We start from the raw sequence: 23841 nt of genomic DNA, 5'->3' as shown, positions 1-23841 counted from the left end.
AAATATCATTCAGATGAGATTTAAAATATTTAAAAATGCTGACATGTATCCAAATAGTATCTGCCATTATTATTTTACTTTGTTTAATTTGTCATCATCAAAACCGCAAATAGACGAAATGGTATATCAATCACGCAAGGTCTAACAAAATGGTATATGAATCACGCAGGGTCTAACGGCGTTTCAATTTCGCTTTTCTCTTATACAAAATGGTATATGAATCACGCAAGGTCTAACAGCATTTCAATTTCCCTTCTCTTTAAGCCAGACAAGTGGGATCTGTCATCATCATATTATTTACAGGCAGAAGATCAAAGTGGAGGAACTCCACTGTATCTTACATTCATCTTAATGGAAAGAAACGAGCTTTAAATACTACTAACTTTCCCCATTGAATTGAAAAAATTGATGATAGGGTCATAAAGATCTTGTTTTGCTTGCAAGCTTAAAATGAAGTCAACATGACCATACTTTTCAAGATAAACCACCTCTGGTGTGGATGGCAGTTCTTCAAGTGTGTGCTGGAAATCAGTTATATCTGCTAAAGCATCATTTCCCCCATAAGCCATCCACAAAGGCAGTGACTTGGGTATGCGGCTGAGATCGAATTTAGGTGGTTTGATGTTGCCATACTCTTTTAGATTTCTAAGCTTTCCATAATCATACTTGGAGAAAGTACCTTTGCGGATCACTGTGGAACATATGAGATCATCAGAGACAGAGACAGAACCATAATAGCACATGAATACTGATTTCTAAGGCATATTGTAGACAAATTGTCAGGGAAGTCAGGAGCCATGCATAGTCAGGAAAGTCACAGCAAAATTGTCACATAAAAAAGTCAATTGAAGATAATGGAATATGGAGCATACTCTGGAAAAGGTGGTTCAAGTTTTTGGAGGATGATGGGTGAGGTTCTTGTTCAAGATAATAAGCCACGCGTGACTCATTGAAGCAACAATTCTTTCCTGTAATTTAATTTTAATGTCATGAGTAGAAGCAGTAACCGAAAAAAGGAAGTAAAACACAAAACACTACATAATTATTGAAACATGCGGACTGCGCCCAAAAAAAATCCTAAATTATTGATCCAAATGAGAGAGGACATTCTTTGAATCATGCCTAGGCATTCAATATAACCTGATCTGAAAAGTTTGATCACCACAATATGTATCAGATAAACAAAGACTCGCATGTGAACTCGGTCAAAACCTTCTAAACAGACATATACACAGAGGCAGTGTGAGAGACACGAACCTGTAATGGATGACAGCATGTCACTGCAACTTAGACGCGTATCGCATAAGGAAACCAAGAGATTGGCTCCCCAGTCACTGAAAATGAGTTCCGGAAAATACACACAGTGAAAATTTGCTTAACTAGAAATACACCGATGAACACATGCAAATTTAAAGGAAAAAAAGAGGACAGAAGAAAAAGTGGAACCTTTTGAAGTTCAGTTCATGAACACCCATTGTAACAATCATCTGAACAAAACCAGCAATCAATTTCATATTAAATATCAACTTTGACTGTGAAAAATAATAGAAAGCAGCAAGAAATACCTGATCAATGTGCATCTTTACCATTCTTTGTACCATAGGTGCACTAACATGATTCAAGTATGATATTGGAGATAGAAGAGCTGCTGCTTCCACCTTTTCTACTATCTCAGGTTGAGTAAAAGCAGCCAAAGATATAATCGTCCCCTAAGATAGATGAGAAATTGATAAAATGTATGCAATTCCAAATACTGATAAAAGGTGAAAAGATGATGATTTACAGGAATCATAAATACCTGTGAATGCCCAACAACAAATAGCTTTGAGTTTGTCACTGAATTAATAAAATTGATCATTTCTGCAAGATCATACAGGGCTAATTCCTGCCAGCTCCAATCCCAAAAATGCTGCAAAATGACAAAGATCAATTAGTCATACTCATGTCACTTTTATTTTCTTTTTGGAAAAATGAGGGACCGAAGCCCAAGTCATAATTGTATCACTTCACTCACATAACAAACATGGCAAAATGTATAACATACTTTGAGTCCAACTCTTCCGTCAGTGATAGTTAGGCATTAATAAGGTAAAAATGTTTGAACCTTGACAATATATAACTAAAAATGACATAGTGAACCAACTTCTTAAGATCGATGAATATTAACAGTCTCTCGAATGAAGCATTAATTATTTGTCCATGCTGCTCTCCGTTTTTGACATCATCATCAGTACTTCCTAATTAGAAGTCTGCTTGAAAATCTAACTGGTTCTGAAAATCGGTAGTTTCAATACTGAAAACAATTATACACAGTCTCTACTAATTAATATAAGTGAAATTTGTTGAAAACATTCAGAGGTAATCTAATTGAAATTATTAGATGACATAGTGTGACCTCACTTAGATTTTATATGATCAAATGCTTATTGTTCCCTTAATACATTTAGAACTTGTAGTCCAAATATTTTCAAACATTACAAACTGAAATTTTAGGTATTAAATTCAGAAGTAAGAGTTTAAGTAATAGAGTTTCAAATTCAACTTGCAATTTTCTGAAACACCCATGGTTTAAAATTTAAAAAATTCAATTTCATCAGTTGAAAAAATAAACATAACTATTGCATACAGCTGAGACATAATAAGTTATATCACATGAAGGATAAAGCCAATTACTCACCCTATTCTTCTCTGATAAAGATATATGGCCATGGCTCCAACGTGTTCCACGCACATTTCCGACCCAAACATCAAAACCATGATCCGCAAGGATGAAGCCCAATGATTGTTCTGGTGTATTTAAAAACCATGCATCACCTGCCTGATTGTATCAAATGCCATAAAAAAACAATTATCAGCGATGAGATTAAGTCAGTTAAAACTTTAAAGGGAAACTCACAACTCACACTAAAAAGACTTAAAAACTCTCTTTCCCCTAAAAAAAGACAGCACATCATGCAAATTGTTGCATACAGAAGTATATTTTAAACACCAATTCAAACCCTGCCCAAAACACTGCAAATATGACTAATAGTGACAAAAATTAATTTTGAAATAAGTGATTATATTCAAAGTGGGTTTCACAACAAATTTGAGGTTTAAAATCATTTATATAGACAAAAGCCCCAGATTATAGCTTTAATTTAGAATCAATTATGTCCAATATTAGTTTCCCGTTTGGAGCATCCAATATTGATTTTGAATGTGTAATATTGAATTCGACATATTTTATTGCTCTCGAGTAGAACTGATGTTGCCTCTAGAATTCATTCTAACTTGAAGATAGGATTTGTACTTTTTGAGTCCGAACATTATTTTTATATTGGAATTTATTATTTAACTCACTTTTGTGCAAATGTATTCAAACATAAATCTCTATCCATTCAACTCAACTTTACTAATCAATTTTTGTCATTGCAGAACAAAACAGACACTAAGGGGCAAAATCGATTCTACTTAAGAACATCAAACATGTCAAAGTCAACTTTACACCTTGAGAAACAATTTCTCCTCCTTTAAAAGTAGAATCAAACATACACCAAGAGAACTTAGTTACAAAACCTTGAAACTTCCCACTTTGAAATACCAAGATATCAAAGCCTTATTATACTTATACATTAATATATTGAAATAAAAAATAGTACCTAAAGATGGTAAAACATCTCAGCCTATGTGCTAAGACAGAAAACATAACAGAAAAAGGAATATGCACTGACAGTGTAAAATATTTTTACACTGTCAACCAATGAGACTCATGTATCCCACCACATCACATTTTTATTTTTAAAATACTGTTATGATTTGGCAATTTAAAATATTTTGATTGGATGTTAGTGTAATATTTCTTTACACTGACAGTGCACTACCTTTAACCTCAAAACATAATATTGAAAGTTCAAAAGAAAAAGTTATATATTGTACTACTTATCAGCATATTATTTTATGTTTGGTTCCTCTTTTGAATTAGTCAAAATTGATTCTAGAGATAGTAAAATTGATTCAGTGTGTGTTTGGTTCTAAGTTGAAGAAAATTGATTTTGTAAAATTGATTTAACTAAAAAAGAGTTAAAGGTAAAGTGACTTATAAAATTCAATATAAAAAACACTTATAAACTGTAAAATTGATTGTAACTAAAAAAGAGTTAAAGGTAAAGTGACTTATAAATTTCAATATAAAAAACACGTTTAAACTGAGAAGCTACAAATTTTAGCTTCAAATATAATCATTTCTGGAGGCAAAATCAATTATACTATAAATTTATCCAAACTTGAAACCAAACATATACACAAACTAAATTACAATGACATTGTAAATGTATAGAGTAAAAGTAAAGGAGATAGTGAAGTATAACCATGAATAGGCCATGTAGAAGCAGAACCGGAGGTCTTGATTCTCGAGCATGATAACCAATACTCGCAGAAGAAGACACACGCTGAAGACCTAACAAGAAACCATCCTTTGTTTGAATCTGAAACGAAAGCAATAAAATAAATTAAAATAAAAAAACGCTACCTAACAAGGGTATCATTGGAAAAGCGTAGTAAATTGGTACCACATGTTCGGAGCAAGGGTAACCGGCGGGGAGAACGAGTTCTCCGCAGAGAGTTGGTTGTTGTTTGGTGTCGCCGCCGCCGTCGAAGGTGAGAGCGATGTTTGCGAAGGTTGAGAGAAGGGAGATGGTTATGGCAAGTGTCGTCGTCAACCGTACCATAGCGTCCATCCCCAAATTCTCAACTCGCTTTGACCAATTGTGTTGCCTTGATTGGCCTTTGATTATTGATCATAGTCGCAAGCAACACTCGTATTCTATAATACTCGCGGGTTCGGCAGGCTATCCATCGTTTCCACGCGCTCGGTGGCGCGTGTTTTATAAAACTTCTAACTGCAGGCTTAAGATACAACTGTTTACCGTTAGTTTGGTTGTTGTTATTTTTCCTTTTTGCTAAAGATTAGATGGCGTCTGTTTATCATTGATTTTTTAAAGAAAAAATAACACTTTTATAGTGTTTGTTAAAAAAAACTAATTTTAAAATGAAAAGTTAATTCTAATAACTTTTAGATTATTTTTTTTAAACAAGAAACTTAAATGTAGAAGTTTTATATTTTTAAAAAATCAGACAAACGGAAGTTGTCATTAGACATTTTAAAAAATCTCTACATTTTCTATAGCAAGATTTTTTTTTTTTGTTAAGAGGCAAAATCATTTCTAAAAAATTCTAGAAGTGCAAATACGGTATGAAATTCTATATTCACATAGTACCAATTTAGTGTTAGTAGGGTATTGTGATGTTGATTGGGCTAGAAGTGCAAATGATAGAAAAAACACATTTGATGGGTGTTTCTTTCTTGGCAATAATTTAATCTCATGGTTCAACGAGAAGCAGAGTTGTGTCATATTATCTACCGCTAAAGCTGAGTATATTCCTGCAAGGAGTAGTTGTACTCAATTTCTCTGGATGAAATAGATGTTGAAGGAGTGCAATATCGAACAAGATGTCATGATATTGTTTTGTGACAACTTGAGTGCCATTAATATTTCAAAGAATCATGTCCAACACAATAGAACCAAGCACATTGACAAAAGGCATCATTTCATCACAAAACTTGTGGAAGATAAAGTTGTCAACCTTGAGCATGTAGCAACTGAAAAACAGTTAGCTGAAATATTTACTAAGGCCTTAGATGTAATTCAATTTGAAAGATCAATGGGTGCTCTTGGTATTTGCATATGTGAGAGTCTATAGCAGTCAAAGTTAGGGAGGCGTGCAAGGAGAACAAGAAAGTATCTTTCTCCTAAGGTATGTGGTTCACGTGAAATAAGGTTGATTATTCCAAGTTCAAACTTTCCTTTTAATTGATCCATCGTTACAAGCAAGGAAGTTATTCTTCTATTTATCTTTTGGATTCACTATTGTGTTCACTCTCCCTCTCTCAAGTCTTCTCATTCTTTTCAAAAATGAGTCAATCATCTGGAAAAACTAAAGCTAAAGAGGTCAATATGCTGGAAGACACGTCTGGGAAGAAGGCTAGGGCTTTAGAGTATCTGAAGAAGGATTTAGAAAAATTCAAAGTGGGGACATATGTTGGAGCATCTATGACTTGGAAGAAGTCTCTGACAAAGATGAAGTCTTTGAATAAGAGACTAGTCCAAACACATGATTCTAACTCAAATGTTGATGAAGATTGGGTTACTTTAATTGAATCGGATGGTTGGTCTGAAGATTTAGCCTGAAATTTAATTATTCCATGTGTTTCTGTATGATTGTATGTTTCTAAACATTCATGGATCAGTTATGTTATTCTCTCCAACTATTACTCATCTATGTTTATAGTTGTGTTACCACTAACAATGAATGAGTATCTTTTCTGCTACTGACTGATATGGTTTTCTTTCTACCTTTACCAAATTGTGATACAAAGGGGGAGTAGTGTGTTCCAGATAACTGACTACTAAATGTTATTTGTGGAGCATTGTCAACATGTGTGCTCACATGCTGGAGCATCTTGTAACACCCCAATAAAAATAAGATAATTATTTGATTTAAATTAATATTATATTTATTAATTTAGTTAAATAATTGGAATTATTGGACTATTATTATTATTATTTTGGAATAATAATTATTATTGGAAAATATATAAGTGTGAAGTAAGGAAAAAGAATCCCATTTGGTAAAAAGAGTTTTACGTGAAACAGAGAAGCGGCTGAAAAGTGGAAAGTGGAGAAAGGGCAAAGAGGAAGAGCAAGGACAAAGGTTGGAGAAGAGAAAAGCTTGGAGCTTAGAGATTGCCGGATTAACTCAGGTAAGGGGGGTTTATCGTCGTTTAATGGGTATTATGGGTTAGCATGTAATGGGTAGTGATAAGCCGTTGAATTGACCCTAATTGGGATTATGAATGCTGGAAAATTATGTTGGATAAAACTGTGTTTAGGCTGTAATTGAATCTGTGTTTGGGTTAGTTGTGAATTTCCGAACGTATAGCTTTTTACGGAATTGGAATCGGAGGTCCGGAAGTCCTCCAACGGCGGAAAATGCGGAGAATTCTGCATTCTGCCTTGTGTTAGCGCAGGAACAGCTTCTGTCTTGCATTAACCGGTTAACCCAGGGTGTTAACCGGTTAACACTGTTATGTATTCTGAATAATTGTTGTTTTGTCTGCGTTAACCGGTTAACCCAGGGTGTTAACCGGTTAACACTGTTGTGATTGCTGAGATATTGTTGTTTGTGCTGCGTTAACCGGTTAACCCAGGGCGTTAACCGGTTAACACTGTTAAGTTTTGGGCAGGAAGCGTGTTTGTGTTGCGTTAACCGGTTAACCCAGGGCGTTAACCGGTTAACACTGTTGCAGAGTGGAAAAATTGTTAATTAAAATGTTGTGTGCCTAATTGATGGTTGCCTATATCGGTGTGTGATATAGTAGGGATTATTTCCCGCTGTTTTGAGCAGTATAGGTATTAGTAGAGTGTGCTAATACTGTGTTTAATTATTTGACATGATATGATGTGTTGATACATGTGTTGATACTGTATGATGGTATGCATAACGTTGTGAATGTGTATGTTATGCATGTGTTGTGAATGGACTGTTTTATGGCTTAGAGAGTGAGCATCGGTCCATTGTGGGTTATTGTTGTGATGTTGCATTGCTAGGTGATTAGAGTGCATAATGTGGCCTTTATGGTGGTAGCTAATTCCCATGGTGAGGAATTAGTGATGTTAGTCATTTGGACTGTTTTTGATGTTTGCATGCTAGGTGAATTAGCGTGCATAGCATGGCCCTTGGGGTGGTAGCTAATTCCCATGGTGAGGAATTAGTGATGTGAGTCACTAGGTCTCAAATGAGTGGGACTGGTGAGCTTGGTAGCCGTACCTGGATTTGGTCGGTGAAGTTGAACTATATGTTCACGAATAGTCGGTACCGCATGCATGGAGTCTCATTGCATAATATACGTGTAGTGTATAATATGAATGGATGTATTCCAATGTTATACGTGTGTTGTGTTGGCATTGAGCATGAGTATGGATTGTGTTGATATTGAGTATGATATTTGAGTTGATGTGCCGTTACTGAATGTGTGATACGATTAGGGTGATTAATGTGTTAAATTACTTAACATGACATTATATTCTATAATGCTTATTATATCGATTGAGGAACTCACCCTTACAACTATTTTTCAGGTAACGAGCAGTGATTGAGTAGAAGCTAATGCTTGGAGTCTAGTGTAGTCTCCTTAGTGGGTCATGCTCTGATAGATGTAACATCGGGAGGGAACATTTTTAATTGTGTTGTTGATGTTTGTTGAACCAGTTTACATGTAGTATGTTACATGTTTTGAATGATCGATTTGATCTCTATCCGCTGCGTATTGTGCAATACTTTATGTTTTGAGTTAAATAATGAGCATGACTAAATAGTATGACGAATGGTGCGAAATAAATGTGTGACACCCTTAATTGCATGATTACTCTGATTTATATGTTGTTATTTTAATTAAATATTTGGGGTATTTTAGAAGGGTGTTACATTAGTGGTATCAGAGCATAGTTGGTCGAGTCGAGTCGTGATTATTCTGTTTCCCCTGTACGGGATAGGTGTTGTGTAACCCTATCAGTACTTATTGTTTTAGCTTGTCGGGTTTTCAGAATAGAGATGGCTGGAAGAGGTAGAGACGATGCTGCGATTGCTGAGGCTCTGGGTATGCTAGCTGGAGTACTTGGAGGGAATCCGAATGTTGTGGGAATGGGAGCTGCTCGTCAATTGAGTGAGTTCCAGAAGAACAATCCTCCAATGTTCAAGGGAGCATACGATCCAGATGGCGCTCAGAAGTGGTTGAAGGAGATAGAGAGAATCTTCCGAGTGACTGAGTGTGCCGATAACCAGAAGGTCAGGTTCGGTACGCATATGCTGTCAGAAGAAGCGGATGATTGGTGGGTTGCTACCCGCACTGAGTTGGAAACTGCTGGGAATGCTGAGATCACTTGGGCTGTATTCAGAGAGAGATTTCTGAGGAAGTACTTTCCAGAGGATGTCAGAGGAAAGAAAGAGATAGAGTTCTTGGAATTGAAACAGGGTAACAGGTCTGTTACTGAGTATGCTGCTAAGTTCACAGAGCTGTCAAAGTATTATACTCCCTATAATGAGGCTGCTGGAGAATTTTCAAAATGTGTGAAGTTTGAGAACGGGTTGCGTCCCGAGATCAAGCAGGCTATTGGATATCAGCGGATTAGAGTGTTTTCTGATTTGGTTGACTGTTGCAGAATTTTTGAACAGGATACCAAAGCCAGAGCGGAGAGCTATCAGCAGAGGGTTGATAGGAAAGGCAAGAATCAGAATGATCGTGGGAAACCGTATGCAGCTGGCAAAGGTTTCCAGAGACAGAGTGGAATGAAGAGGCCTAGTGGGGGAGACTCTAGTGCTCCTGCTAAGTGTTACAGATGTGGTCAGGCGGGACATCGTTTCCACGAGTGTACCAGTGCCGAGAAGAAGTGTTTCAAGTGTGGTAAAGGTGGTCATTTGGCTGCAGAGTGCCGGTTGAAGACTCTGACTTGCTTCAACTGTGGAGAGGTGGGTCATATCAGTCCACAGTGTCCTAAGCCAAAGAAGGAGAACCAGTCGGGAGGCAAGGTCTTTGCTTTATCGGGTTCTGAGACTTTTGTAGACGACCGTTTGATCCGAGGTACGTGTTATATTAATGGCTTTCCTCTTGTAGCTATTATTGACACCGGTGCTACTCATTCCTTTATATCTTTGGACTGTGCTGTGAAACTTAAGTTAGAGATATCTAAGATGCATGGTAGTATGGTGATTGATACTCCTGCGAAGGGTTCAGTGACTACTACTTCAGTTTGTTTAAATTGTCCTTTGAGTATTTTTGGTAGAGACTTTGGGATAGACCTAGTGTGTCTTCCACTAGTGCAGATTGATGTTATTCTGGGTATGAACTGGTTGGTGTCTAACCGGGTTTCTATCAACTGTTTTGATAAGACTGTGATCTTTCCTGAGATTGAGGAAGGAGAGAGTTTGGTTCTATCAGCGAGGCAGGTGAATGAGGCAGTAGCAGATGGGGCAGAGTTGTTTATGCTGTTAGCGACTTTGGAGGCTAAAGATAAACTGGCGATTTGTGATCTAGCAGTGGTGTGCGATTTTCCTGATGTGTTTCCAGAAGAAGTGAATGAATTACCGCCAGAGCGTGAAGTTGAGTTCTCGATTGATTTGGTACCTGGTACTAGACCGATATCGATGGCTCCGTACCGTATGTCTGCTGTTGAGTTAACTGAATTGAAGAGTCAGTTGGAAGATCTGTTGGATAAGAAATTTATTCGTCTGAGTGTGTCACCGTGGGGTGCACCAGTGTTATTGGTTAAGAAGAAAGAAGGTACTATGAGGTTGTGTGTGGACTACAGGCAACTGAATAAAGTGATAATCAAGAATCGGTATCCTTTGCCGAGAATTGATGATTTGATGGATCAGTTGGTTGGTGCGAGTGTGTTCAGCAAAATAGATTTGAGATCGGGTTATCATCAGATACGTGTGAAAGCTGAGGATATTCAGAAGACTGCTTTCAGAACAAGGTATGGACATTATGAGTATTCTGTAATGCCTTTTGGTGTGACTAATGCGCCTGGAGTGTTTATGGAGTATATGAATAGGATTTTCCATCCGTACCTAGATCAGTTTGTTGTGGTGTTTATTGACGATATTTTGGTGTATTCGAAATCTGAAGAAGAGCATGCTGAGCATTTGAGAGTGGTTTTAGGAGTTCTCCGAGAAAAGAAGTTATTTGCTAAACTGTCTAAGTGTGAATTTTGGTTAGAAGAGGTTAGTTTTCTTGGTCATGTAATTTCAAGAGGTGGTGTTGCTGTTGATCCTTCTATGATAGAAGCGGTGTCTAAGTGGGAAGCTCCGAAGTCTGTTGCTGAGATTCGAAGTTTCCTTGGATTGGTTGGTTACTATAGGAAATTCATTGAGGGATTTTCTAAGTTGGCGTTACCGTTGACGATGTTGACTAGAAAGGGGCAAGCATTTGTTTGGGACTCAAATTATGAAGAAAGTTTCCAAGAGTTAAAGAGAAGGTTGACTACTGCTCCTATTCTGATATTACCGAGTTCGTCGGAATCATTTGAGGTTTACTGTGATGCTTCATTGTTGGGTTTGGGTGGTGTGTTGATGCAGAATAAGCAGGTTATAGCTTATGCTTCGAGACAACTGAGGATTCATGAAAGGAACTACCCGACACACGATTTAGAGTTGGCAGCTGTGGTATTTGCTCTGAAGTTATGGAGGCATTACTTGTACGGGTCAAGATTTGAGGTTTTCAGTGACCATAAAAGTTTAAAGTATTTGTTTGATCAGAAAGAGTTGAATATGAGACAGAGGAGATGGTTAGAGTTTCTGAAGGATTATGACTTTGGTTTGAATTACCATCCGGGTAAAGCAAACGTGGTGGCTGATGCATTGAGTCGGAAATCATTGCATATGTCTATGTTAATGGTTAAAGAATTGGATTTAATTGAGCAGTTTAGAGACTTGAGTTTGGTGTGTGAGAGTACTCACAATAGTGTTAAATTGGGAATGTTGAAGTTAACGAGTAGTATTCTGGATGAGATTAGAGAGGGTCAGAAATCCGATGTGCTTTTGGTTGATAAGTTGACTTTAGTGAATCAAGGTCAAGGTGGTGAATTCAGAGTTGATGAGAATGGTATTTTGAAATTTGGGAATCGGGTGCGTATTCCGGATGTTACCGAACTTAAGAAGAGTATTCTTGAGGAAGGACATCGTAGTGGCCTGAGTATTCATCCTGGAGCTACGAAGATGTATCATGATTTGAAAAAGTTATTTTGGTGGCCGGGAATGAAAAGAGAAATTGCGAGTTTTGTTTATTCCTGTTTGACTTGTCAGAAGTCAAAGATTGAGCATCAGAAGCCGTCTGGGCTAATGCAACCGTTGACTATTCCAGAGTGGAAGTGGGATAGTATCAATATGGATTTTGTGTCTGGTTTGCCGAGGACAAATAAGAATTGTGAAGCTATTTGGGTGATTGTTGACAGATTGACAAAGTCGGCTCATTTCATTCCGATCAGAATGGATTATCCGTTAGAGAGATTAGCTGAGTTGTATATTGAGAAAATTGTAAGTTTGCATGGTATTCCGTCGAGTATTGTTTCGGACAGAGATCCTAGATTTACATCGAAGTTCTGGGAAGGTTTGCAGAGGGCTTTGGGAACTAAGCTGAGATTGAGTTCTGCATATCATCCGCAGACTGATGGTCAGACTGAGAGGACGATTCAGTCATTGGAAGATCTTTTGAGAGCTTGTGTTTTGGAAAAGGGAGGTGCTTGGGATTGTTATTTTCCTTTGATTGAGTTTACCTACAACAATAGTTTTCATTCGAGCATTGGTATGGCACCGTTTGAAGCTTTGTATGGTAGGAGATGTCGGACACCTTTATGTTGGTATGAGTCCGGTGAGAGTGTTGTGGTTGGACCGGAGATTGTTCAACAAACCACGGAAAAGATTAAGATGATTCAGGAGAAGATGAGAATTGCTCAGAGTCGTCAGAAGAGTTATCACGACAAGAGGAGGAAGTCACTTGAGTTTCAAGAGGGAGATCATGTGTTTCTTCGTGTCACTCCGATAACTGGTGTTGGTCGAGCTTTGAAGTCGAAGAAGTTGACACCTCGATTTATTGGTCCTTATCAGATTTTGGAGAGGATAGGGGAGGTAGCCTATCGTATCGCTTTACCGCCGTCGCTTGCGAATTTGCATGAGGTTTTTCATGTGTCTCAGTTGAGGAGGTACATTCATGATCCGTCGCATGTAGTCCAAATAGATGATGTACAGGTGAGAGATAACCTGACTGTTGAAACATCACCTATGAGGATTGAGGATCGAGAGTTGAAGCAGTTGCGGGGTAAAGAGATTGCCTTGGTGAAGGTAGCTTGGGGAGGACCAGTTGGTGGCAATGTGACTTGGGAACTGGAGAGTCAGATGAAGGAGTCTTATCCGGAGTTATTCGCTTGAGGTATGTTTTCGAGGACGAAAACTCTTTTAGTGGGGGAGAGTTGTAACACCCCAATAAAAATAAGATAATTATTTGATTTAAATTAATATTATATTTATTAATTTAGTTAAATAATTGGAGTTATTGGATTATTATTATTATTATTTTGGAATAATAATAATTATTGGAAAATATATAAGTGTGAAGTAAGGAAAAAGAATCCCATTTGGTAAAAAGAGTTTTACGTGAAACAGAGAAGCGGCTGAAAAGTGGAAAGTGGAGAAAGGGCAAAGAGGAAGAGCAAGGGCAAAGGTTGGAGAAGAGAAAAGCTTGGAGCTTAGAGATTGCCGGATTAACTCAGGTAAGGGGGGTTTATCGTCGTTTAATGGGTATTATGGGTTAGCATGTAATGGGTAGTGATAAGCCGTTGAATTGACCCTAATTGGGATTATGAATGCTGGAAAATTATGTTGGATAAAACTGTGTTTAGGCTGTAATTGAATCTGTGTTTGGGTTAGTTGTGAATTTCCGAACGTATAGCTTTTTACGGAATTGGAATCGGAGGTCCGGAAGTCCTCCAACTGCGGAAAATGCGGAGAATTCTGCATTCTGCCTTGTGTTAGCGCAGGAACAGCTTCTGTCTTGCGTTAACCGGTTAACCCAGGGTGTTAACCGGTTAACACTGTTATGTATTCTGAATAATTGTTGTTTTGTCTGCGTTAACCGGTTAACCCAGGGTGTTAACCGGTTAACACTGTTGTGATTGCTGAGATATTGCTGTTTGTGCTGCGTTAACCGGTTAACCCAGGGCGTTAACCGGTTAACACTGTTAAGTTTTGGGCAGGAAGCGTGTTTGTGCTGCGTTAACCGGTTAACCCAGGGCGTTAACCGGTTAACACTGTTGCAGAGTGGAAAAATTGTTAATTAAAATGTTGTGTGCCTAATTGATGGTTGCCTATATCGGTGTGTGATATAGTAGGGATTATTTCCCGCTGTTTTGAGCAGTATAGGTATTAGTAGAGTGTGTTAATACTGTGTTTAATTATTTGACATGATATGATGTGTTGATACATGTGTTGATACTGTATGATGGTATGCATAACGTTGTGAATGTGTATGTTATGCATGTGTTGTGAATGGACTGTTTTATGGCTTAGAGAGTGAGCATCGGTCCATTGTGGGTTATTGTTGTGATGTTGCATTGCTAGGTGATTAGAGTGCATAATGTGGCCTTTATGGTGGTAGCTAATTCCCATGGTGAGGAATTAGTGATGTTAGTCATTTGGACTGTTTTTGATGTTTGCATGCTAGGTGAATTAGCGTGCATAGCATGGCCCTTGGGGTGGTAGCTAATTCCCATGGTGAGGAATTAGTGATGTGAGTCACTAGGTCTCAAATGAGTGGGACTGGTGAGCTTGGTAGCCGTACCTGGATTTGGTCGGTGAAGTTGAACTATATGTTCACGAATAGTCGGTACCGCATGCATGGAGTCTCATTGCATAATATACGTGTAGTGTATAATATGAATGGATGTATTCCAATGTTATACGTGTGTTGTGTTGGCATTGAGCATGAGTATGGATTGTGTTGATATTGAGTATGATATTTGAGTTGATGTGCCGTTACTGAATGTGTGATACGATTAGGGTGATTAATGTGTTAAATTACTTAACATGACATTATATTCTATAATGCTTATTATATCGATTGAGGAACTCACCCTTACAACTATTTTTCAGGTAACGAGCAGTGATTGAGTAGAAGCTAATGCTTGGAGTCTAGTGTAGTCTCCTTAGTGGGTCATGCTCTGATAGATGTAACATCGGGAGGGAACATTTTTAATTGTGTTGTTGATGTTTGTTGAACCAGTTTACATGTAGTATGTTACATGTTTTGAATGATCGATTTGATCTCTATCCGCTGCGTATTGTGCAATACTTTATGTTTTGAGTTAAATAATGAGCATGACTAAATAGTATGACGAATGGTGCGAAATAAATGTGTGACACCCTTAATTGCATGATTACTCTGATTTATATGTTGTTATTTTAATTAAATATTTGGGGTATTTTAGAAGGGTGTTACACATCTAGTCTGGCATCTAGCCTTAGAACATGTGTGAGTTGATCTACTGATTATGTAAGAACTCTGATATTATGTAGCTTGATGTGTAGTTGTGGTGTGTGTTGACTTCTGACCTACCTAACTGACAACTACTTACTATGATTGTGTGCATGCTGACTGATTATGTTCCTAACTGTATGGAGCATTGTGATTGTGTAGCAACCATATTTTGTTTTTTCTGATTGTGCTACTTTTGTTGCTATTGTTGTTTGTTCTGTGTGCTTATGTATGGTGTGCTTAATACTCAATTTATGTTGCACATCTTGTATGTTTTTGAAAATGTTGTTTTTCCAAAATTTGTCAAAGGGGAATATTTTGTTCCTTTTTGGTTGCCTGCATTATGGAAAACAACATGGTTATAAATGATGTTTATATTTTAGTGTGTTGTATAATGTGTAGTTACCTTTTAAAAAAATCATTTTAATGTTTGAAATTTAACTTGATCACTTTGATTTTATTGTTAGTTTTTTTACACTTAAAAATGAAAATATGCAAGTGTTTTATTAAATACTAGTAACTTACATGTGCTAATGCACGAGTCTCACTTGTATTTATATTACACGTTTCTCATTATCATTTTTAAAGTTTGAATTCATTCATCAAGTTCGTTAACATACACTTAATTTAAATTTTACAATCAATTTATGTATTGAGTAGAACAATACATTCAAATGATGTATGTAAAATGGCCAAAACAACAAAGAGTTTTATAACATTTTACAAACATAATCAAAGTTTAATGATGTTTTAAACTTCATATTACTACATAATAAAAGCTAAAAGAAAGTTGTTGGAAATCCACCAAAAAACTATGGAGAATTTCAATCAATCTTGATGAACAAGATTGTTATCACCCACACAATAACAATGAAAAGAGAAGAACAATGGAGAAAGAAAGAAAGTAAAGAACGATAAAGGAGAAGAAGAATTAAAATCCTGCAGAGTTTCTCTCTGTCCACAAACTATGGAAAACTTTTTATTCACTTTGCAACTGCAAAATACTGGGAATACAATGTTATGAATACTCTATTCACTTCATTATAAGAATAAGGGTCACTCCCTCTATTTATAGATTTATGTTAACTTGAAGCTCAAGTCAAAGCCCAAAACTATAAAAGTTCAAAATAGCTAACACTAATAAAATAGGCATAAGTTGAAATCATGTATGAAGCAACATGCTTCGACACTTTGACACACTAACACAACTCAACACCCTAGGTGGTTCGACACTTCCTTGTTCTGTCGAGCAACCTGCTTCGACACAAGGAATTACAATTTAACACGTCACCTAATTCATTGTGTCTAAGTTATCTACATTCATCATAGCCCTTAGTCTTATGAATACTTCAACATGCATTCCCTTTGTCATGATGTCTACAATATGATTCTCAGTTCTGCAGTGTTCCACATTCATCTTCCCATCTGCTACCTGCTCTCGAAGATAATGGAACCTCATCTCAATGTGCTTGCTTCGACCATGTGCTATTGGATTCTTTTCCAGATTGATAGCTGACATGCTGTTGATCTTCATGGTAATTGCCTCATGACTCTTCGTTGTTATCTCTTCGACCAGATTCACCATCCATGTTGCTTGACATGCACAAAAGGAAGAAGTTATGTATTCTGCTTAGCACGACGGTAATGCCACTACTGGTTCCTTTCTCGAACTCCGAGCAACTGGTGCACCACCTAGCATAAACACATAGTCATCTATGTATTTTTTATCCTCAGCATCACTACACCAACTTGAGTCGGTGTATCCCACTAATTTGAATTCTTTTTCTTCATCAGTTGCAGGAAACAAAATGTCATAGTCGAGAGTTCCTTTCAGATACCTTAGTATCCTCTCCGTCGCTGCTATATGTGATACCTTTGGCTTTTGCATGAATTTACTCACCATACCTACATTGTATGCTAAGTCAGGCCTTGTGTGACAAAGGTATCGAAGTGACACAATAAGTCTTCTATATTGGGATGGGTTGACATCATCTTCATCTGAATCTTTCGACAGTTGTAACAAGGGATCAGCTGGAGTCGAAGTTGGGTTGCAATCTTACATCTCAAATCTCTTGAGTATTTCACCTGCATACCTTCTTTGATGCATCATCAAACCTATACCACTCTTGTAGAATTCGATGCCAAGGAAATATGAAATATCACCCAGATCTAACATTTTGAATTCCATGTTGAGATCACCTTTGAAGTCTTCGATCTCCTTCTTGCAGCTACCTGTTTTCAACAAGTCATCGACATAGAGACATAGTATAAGCAATTCACTCTTGCTTCTTCTTACATATACTCCATTTTCATATTTTGACTTCACAAATTCCTTCTCCCTTAGAAATCCATATATCTTCTTGTTCCAAGCTCTTGGAGCTTGTTTAAGTCCGTACAGGGCTTTATGCAACCTGTACGCCTTTCTTTCTTCGCCTTGTTTCACAAACCCAACTGGTTGTGCAACATAAACTTCTTTTTCTAAGAGCCCATTCAGGAATGCACATTCTACATCCATATGATACATCTGCTAGTTGTTCATGTTTGCTAGACCAACAACCAACCTGATTGTTTCGATCCTAGCAACAGGTGCAAAAACTTCATCAAAGTCGGTTCCTTATTTCTGAAGAAATCCTTTTGCCATAAGGCTCGCCTTGTGTCGAGTCACTTCTCCTATGGGGTTCAACTTCATCTTGTATACCCATTTCGCATTGATTGTCTTCTTGTCTTGGGGTAATTCGACAAGTGACCAGGTGTTGTTGACTTTGATTGACTTCAACTCTTCGTTCATTGCTTTCATCCACTTCGAACCTTTCAATGCCTCAACTGCATTGACTGCTTTGACATCTACGTAGAAAGCATAGCGTATCAGCTCACCTTTTTCATTGACCACATCATATGATGTACTCACACATTCTTGAAACCTTTCAGGCATGTGTCTTGTTCTTTGAGGTCTGTTTGGGTCTGCTTCACCTCTAACTTCTTCTTGTCGAACTTCTCTTTCGACTTCACTAGCCGGTTCATCATAAAAGATTCTCACTGAATCTTTCTTGACATTCGCAGTCCAATCCCACTCCTTAATCTCATATATGATCACAACCCTGTTGCTCACCACTTGCTTATTCACTGGGTCAAATAACTTGTATCCTCCAGTCGAATGATATCCTATCAGGATCATCTGATTTGACTTGTCATCAAGTTTTCTTCTCAACTGATATGGCACATGTCTATGTGTTATAGATCCAAACACCTTAAGATGAATCAAGTTAGGCCTAACACCAGACCAACATTCTTCTGATGTGATTCCTTCTAGCTTCTTTGTCTGACATCTGTTCATAATATATGTCACAGTCGACAGAACTTCTCCCCATAATTCTTTGGGTAGATGTTTTCCTTTCAACATACTTCTAACCATATTCATAATGGTTATATTCTTCCTTTCTGCGACTCCATTCTGTTGTGGAGTGTAGGGTGGGACCACCTCATGCACAATCCATTCTTTCACACATAATGCATTAAAGTCTTTCGACACATATTCTCCACCACCATCAGTCCTCAAAATCTTGATCTTTCAACCGTTTTGTCTTTCAACCATAGATTTAAACTTGGTAAATATCTCGATCACTTAACTTTTCTTTTTGATCAGGTAAGACCATAGTTTTCGACTGAAATCATCTATGAGTGTAACAAAGTATTTGTTACCTCCAATCGAATCCACCTGGAGAGGACCACATACATCAGAGTATATGACTTCAAGAAGTATCTTCGACTTGCTTCTTGCATCGTTACTGAAGTTGTTCTTATGTTGCTTCGCCTGTACGCAATCTTCACACACTTCGTTTGGAATGTCGATTTTTTATAATCCTGAAACCATATTTCTTCTCTTCAAATCTCTAATGTTTTTGAAATTAAGATGGATAAGTCTATAATTCCATATCCATTCATCTATGTTGGTTGTTGTTGTAAGGCACTTATGCTCCATCACATTTAGTTCAATCTTGAAGGTTCTATTCTGAGACATTGGAGCCTTCAAGATTATACTTCCATTTGAGTTGAGAACTCTCATCATCTTGTCTTTGATCGACACCTTGTAATTCTTTTCAACTAACTGTCATATGCTGAGCAAATTGATCTTCATGCCTGGTATGTATAACACATTTGAAATTACTGACCTCTTGCCATCTTTCCTTATAATCAGAACATCACCAACACCTTCAGCTGCTAGAGTGTTGTCATTTGCAAATTTCACCATGTTCTTTATTGAGGACTTTATGTTGACAAACCAATCTTTCCTTTCAGACATGTGTGATGAGCATCCTGAGTCCAAGTACCAAAGGTCCTTGAATCTCTCTTCATCTCTTGTTGTAACCATCAGCAACGTCTTTTCTTCTTCATGTTTCGCCAGCTTTGCATAAGTTTCTTGATTCTTCTTCTTTTCTGGACAATCACTAGAATAGTGATCATACTTATGACAATTGTAACACTGAATGTGACTCTTGTCTGGATTTTGACCACCTCTTCTTCCTCTACCTGCAACACCACCTCTTTGCTTGCCTTGGTTCCAGGGTTTTCTCTGATTCGACCAGTTCTCTTCTTGCTGATTTCGACCAGTTGAATTGTTGTAACCTCCTCTGACTTTGTTGCCATTCCAACTTCCTTTTCCTTTTCTTTCTTTTGTTGGTTGTGCCTGCAAAGCCATATCACTTTTCGACTTTCATGTAGCTCTTTCAGCCATTCTTTGTTCATGAGATTCAAGCGTCCCTTGAAGCTCTTCCTTTGTCAGTTTAGATAAATCGTTCAACTCTTCTATGGCTACTACCACATGGTCGAACTTTGGAGCCAACGACCTCAAGATCTTTCCAACAACAGATCTTGATGTCAACACTTCTCCACATACCTTCATTTGATTCACCAGTTTCGTAACTTTGATGAAGGAATCAGTTACGCTTTCATTATCTTCCATCTGCAGCAATTCGTACGTTCTTTTGTGAGTTTGTAACCTCACCTCTTTCACCTTATCCGCGCCTCCAAACGATTTCTCCAGAATTTCCCATGCTTCTTTCATTAACTCTGCATCACTAACCTTTTCAAAGTTATCTACATCAACACAATGATGGATTATAAAGAGAGTTTTATAATCTTTCTTCTTCAATTCTTTATGTGCAGCTTTTTCTTGATTTATCGCGTCTTTTGCAAGCGTTGTTACTCCTTCCTTCACAAGATCCCAAAGATCTTGATAACAGAACACAATCTTTATCTACTTGCACCAATTCTCATAATTGTTATTCTTGAGAATCAAAAGATTTGCTGGAAAATTCCCGTTTGGATGATTCATTGCCATGGTGATTTTCTTCCCACAAATCGTTTAAATCGGAGCTCTTGATACCAAATGTTGGAAATCCACCAAAAACCTATGGAGAATTTCAATCAATCTTGATGAACAAGATTGTTATCACCCACACAATAACACTGAAAAGAGAAGAACAATGGAGAAAGAAAGAAAGTAAAGAACGATAAAGGAGAAGAAGAATTAAAATCCTGCAGAGTTTCTCTCTGTCCACAAACTATGGAAAACTTCTAATTCACTTTGCAACTGCAAAATACTAGGAATACAATGTTATGAATACTATATTCACTTCATTACAAGAATAAGGGTTACTCCCTCTATTTATATATTTATGTTAACTTGAACCTCAAGTCAAAGCCCAAAACTATAAAAGTTCAAAATAGCTAACACTACTAAAATAGGCCTAAGTTGAAATCCTGTGTGAAGCAACATGCTTCGACACTTTGACACACTAACACAACTTAACACCCTAGGTGGTTCGACACTTCCTTGTTCTGTCGAACAACCTGCTTCGACACAAGGAATTACAATTCAACAAAAGTGTTGCTCAGCATCACAAAATACTCTCGTCAATCAAGATAATTGTGAGTTTAACAAAGCAACCATAAGATCACAAGTCATTTATTCATCCTACATCAGCATGAATATTTGTGACTTATTCCCGTTTATAAAAGTAATTGTATCAATAATAGACTTTTCCTATTTATAAAAATATTTATAACTTATACTTGTTTATAAAAATATTTATAACTTATTCCCGTATATAAAAATAATTGTATTTACCATAAATTTTTTCTCATTTATAAATATATTTGTAACTTTTCCCGTTTATAAAAATAATTGTAATTTGTCTCCGTTTATAAAAATAATTGTATTAATATGTAGATTTTTTCATGTTTATAAGCGCTTTGAACCCGTGTATCCATTTATAAAAAAATATTTGTAACTTATTCCCGTTTATAAAAATAATTGTATCAATAGTTGAATTTTTTCCGTTTATAAAAATATTTGTAACTTATTCTCGTTTATAAAAATAATGGTAATATATTCCCGTTTATAAAAATAATTGAATCAACATTAGATTTTTTTTCTGTTTATAAGTGCTTGAACCCGTGTGCCCATTTATAAAATTATTTATAACTTATTTCTGTTTATAAAAATAATTGTATCAATAGTTGATTTTTTTCCGTTTATAATAATAATTTGTATCAATAATATATTTTTTTTATTTATAAAAATATTTGCATCAACGATATATTATTTCAAGTTTAAACAATATTTATATACTTACTTTGAACACCTACTTTAAATCTTTTTTAATTTATTAAGTTGTCCATATCAACTATAATTTATAAAGTTGTCCATTAATTGAGTTCAAACTTTTTAAAATAGATAATATTTTTAATTTTAATATGTTTCATTTTATTGCAATGTATATAAAAACTTTTCAATTTGATTGTTCTAGGTATATAAATTTTTATCAATCATCATTTTTTTATGCTTACCATTTAATAAAATTTTATTTTTTTAATTATATTATAATGATAGAAATAAATTTTTATTTTTAATTAAAATAAAGTGTTATAATAATCATAAGTGAATTTATTAATTAATTTAAAAATATATAAATAAAATAATAAATTAATTTAAATTATTATAAATAAAATGTAACAATAAAAATTACTATAAATAAAAATTGTGAGGAAGAGAAAAAAATAACCATAAATAAAAACATCTCTTGTTCATTTAATTTTCTATGGTCATTAATCATAGAAAAACCTACAAATGAAAAAATAAATTGATATTTATATATCAAATCTAAAGGTGTCTATTAATATTTATTTATTTATTTTGAATCAATATAAAGTCATACCGTTTTTTAAATTATTCATATTTTTTTATTTTTACCTTAGTATGTTTTTTTTATAAGATAGTATTTGACTTTTTCAATTATTTATTTTTAATTCATTATAAAATGGTTTTTTAATTCTAAATTATAAAATCAATTTGATTTTTTTTTTTGTATTTTAGTATTTATTTGAATGAAAAAACATCTTTCAAACTACATTATTATTTTAATTTGTGAATATTGGAGAATATTAATTTTAGTAATACATTCATTATAAATTTGTTATTGGTAATGCCAAATTTTATTACTAATGCCAACCTCTTTTGAATTAGTAATTCAAATTTGTAACTTTGAATCTTACAAGATAATTTTTTACTAATATAAAGTTATTATTGATAATGTCAAATCCTATCAAAATCTAATATTTAAACAATATTATAGTTATTTATTTAATTACTAATATTAATGATTAATAATTATTAGATATATTGCAAAAAAGACATTTTAAAAATAAATATTTGTAAAAAAAATTAGTATGAATGCTAATATTTTTGTATAAAATATTATACAAACTAAATTTTAAGAATAAATCTTTTGGTATCTCTCTTTAATAATTATAAAATTATTTAGTACTATATCTATTTCTTTAATGCATAAATTTAGTTATGTTAACGTGTTTTTAATCGATAAATATAATTTTAATATTACTTATTCATAATAAATATAATATCAAAATAAAATTCTTTAATATTAAAAGTTATTGCAATTTATTATTAAAAATAATACAAAACTATTAAAATTTATTAAAATCTCAAGTTACAGGAAAAATAAAATATATTAATAGTACATTTATTACAATAATTAAATTTAAAGATTAAAATAGAAATCGGAAAAGAAGAAGAAAATTGATTAAAGAAGATGAATTTAATTTCCAAAATATTATTAATTCAATTTAAAATATTGTTAATTTAATTAAAAATATTGTTAAAACTATGAATTCCTTCTCCTATATAGTCCCTAAACTATAAGAATATAATAAATACTCTTTAAACTATTACTAATCTATCAGTGATGCAGCTATAACCTCTTCTTCCTTTTGAAACCAAAAACAGGAAGAGGTGAACAATGAAAACAATGTCACAACCTATATAGAAGAGATAGTGTACATAAAATCATTAATCTACAAAGAACTCTTAAGTATCAAAACGTTAATCAATCATACGAGCTCATTACAAAGTGAATACTTGGATGTATCCTTCAGACCTCTCTGGTAATCCTGCTTCAATTCAAATTGCAGGCACAAAATATATTAGATTAAGTAATGTAGATAGCCCAAAAGAGGAAGGAAAATAAAATATTTAAACCGACTAACATGCAAAAGAAACGGAAAAACCTATAAAAAAATTAAAAATTCAGCCATACATACCCAATCCAATTACAAAGTGAATAAGGAAGTTACTATGTTGTGGATCAGAATAGTGGTGCCGAGCAATTCTATTTTGCAGCAACCTAGTTACAATTCGA

The 23841-nt window shown here is 35.3% G+C and overlaps 1 protein-coding gene across 2 annotated transcripts; it reads right to left on the bottom strand.

Moving 5' to 3' along the window:
- Positions 1 to 217: 217 nt before the first annotated feature.
- LOC127092557 (triacylglycerol lipase 1) lies at positions 218 to 4965 on the bottom strand. 2 transcript variants are annotated; one of them, XM_051031457.1, is made up of 9 exons: positions 4551 to 4965; positions 4350 to 4466; positions 2678 to 2818; positions 1799 to 1909; positions 1566 to 1709; positions 1447 to 1487; positions 1258 to 1334; positions 873 to 968; positions 218 to 691 (listed from the first exon to the last, which is right to left on the bottom strand). In XM_051031457.1, the coding sequence occupies exons 1-9, from the start codon at positions 4716 to 4718 to the stop codon at positions 369 to 371; spliced, it is 1218 nt and encodes a 405-aa protein (XP_050887414.1). In that variant the 5' UTR covers positions 4719 to 4965; the 3' UTR covers positions 218 to 368. The 2 variants fall into 2 exon arrangements, with proteins under 2 accessions (XP_050887414.1, XP_050887413.1); XM_051031456.1 differs by having other exon boundaries at positions 1447 to 1709.
- Between the last annotated feature and the right edge of the window lie 18876 nt (positions 4966 to 23841).

Source organism: Lathyrus oleraceus, chromosome 6 (assembly GCF_024323335.1).
Source record: "Lathyrus oleraceus cultivar Zhongwan6 chromosome 6, CAAS_Psat_ZW6_1.0, whole genome shotgun sequence".
In the NCBI taxonomy this organism is placed as follows: domain Eukaryota; kingdom Viridiplantae; phylum Streptophyta; class Magnoliopsida; order Fabales; family Fabaceae; genus Lathyrus; species Lathyrus oleraceus.
Note: the sequence above shows the minus strand (reverse complement) of the source record. Positions and strands in the feature narration are given on the sequence as shown.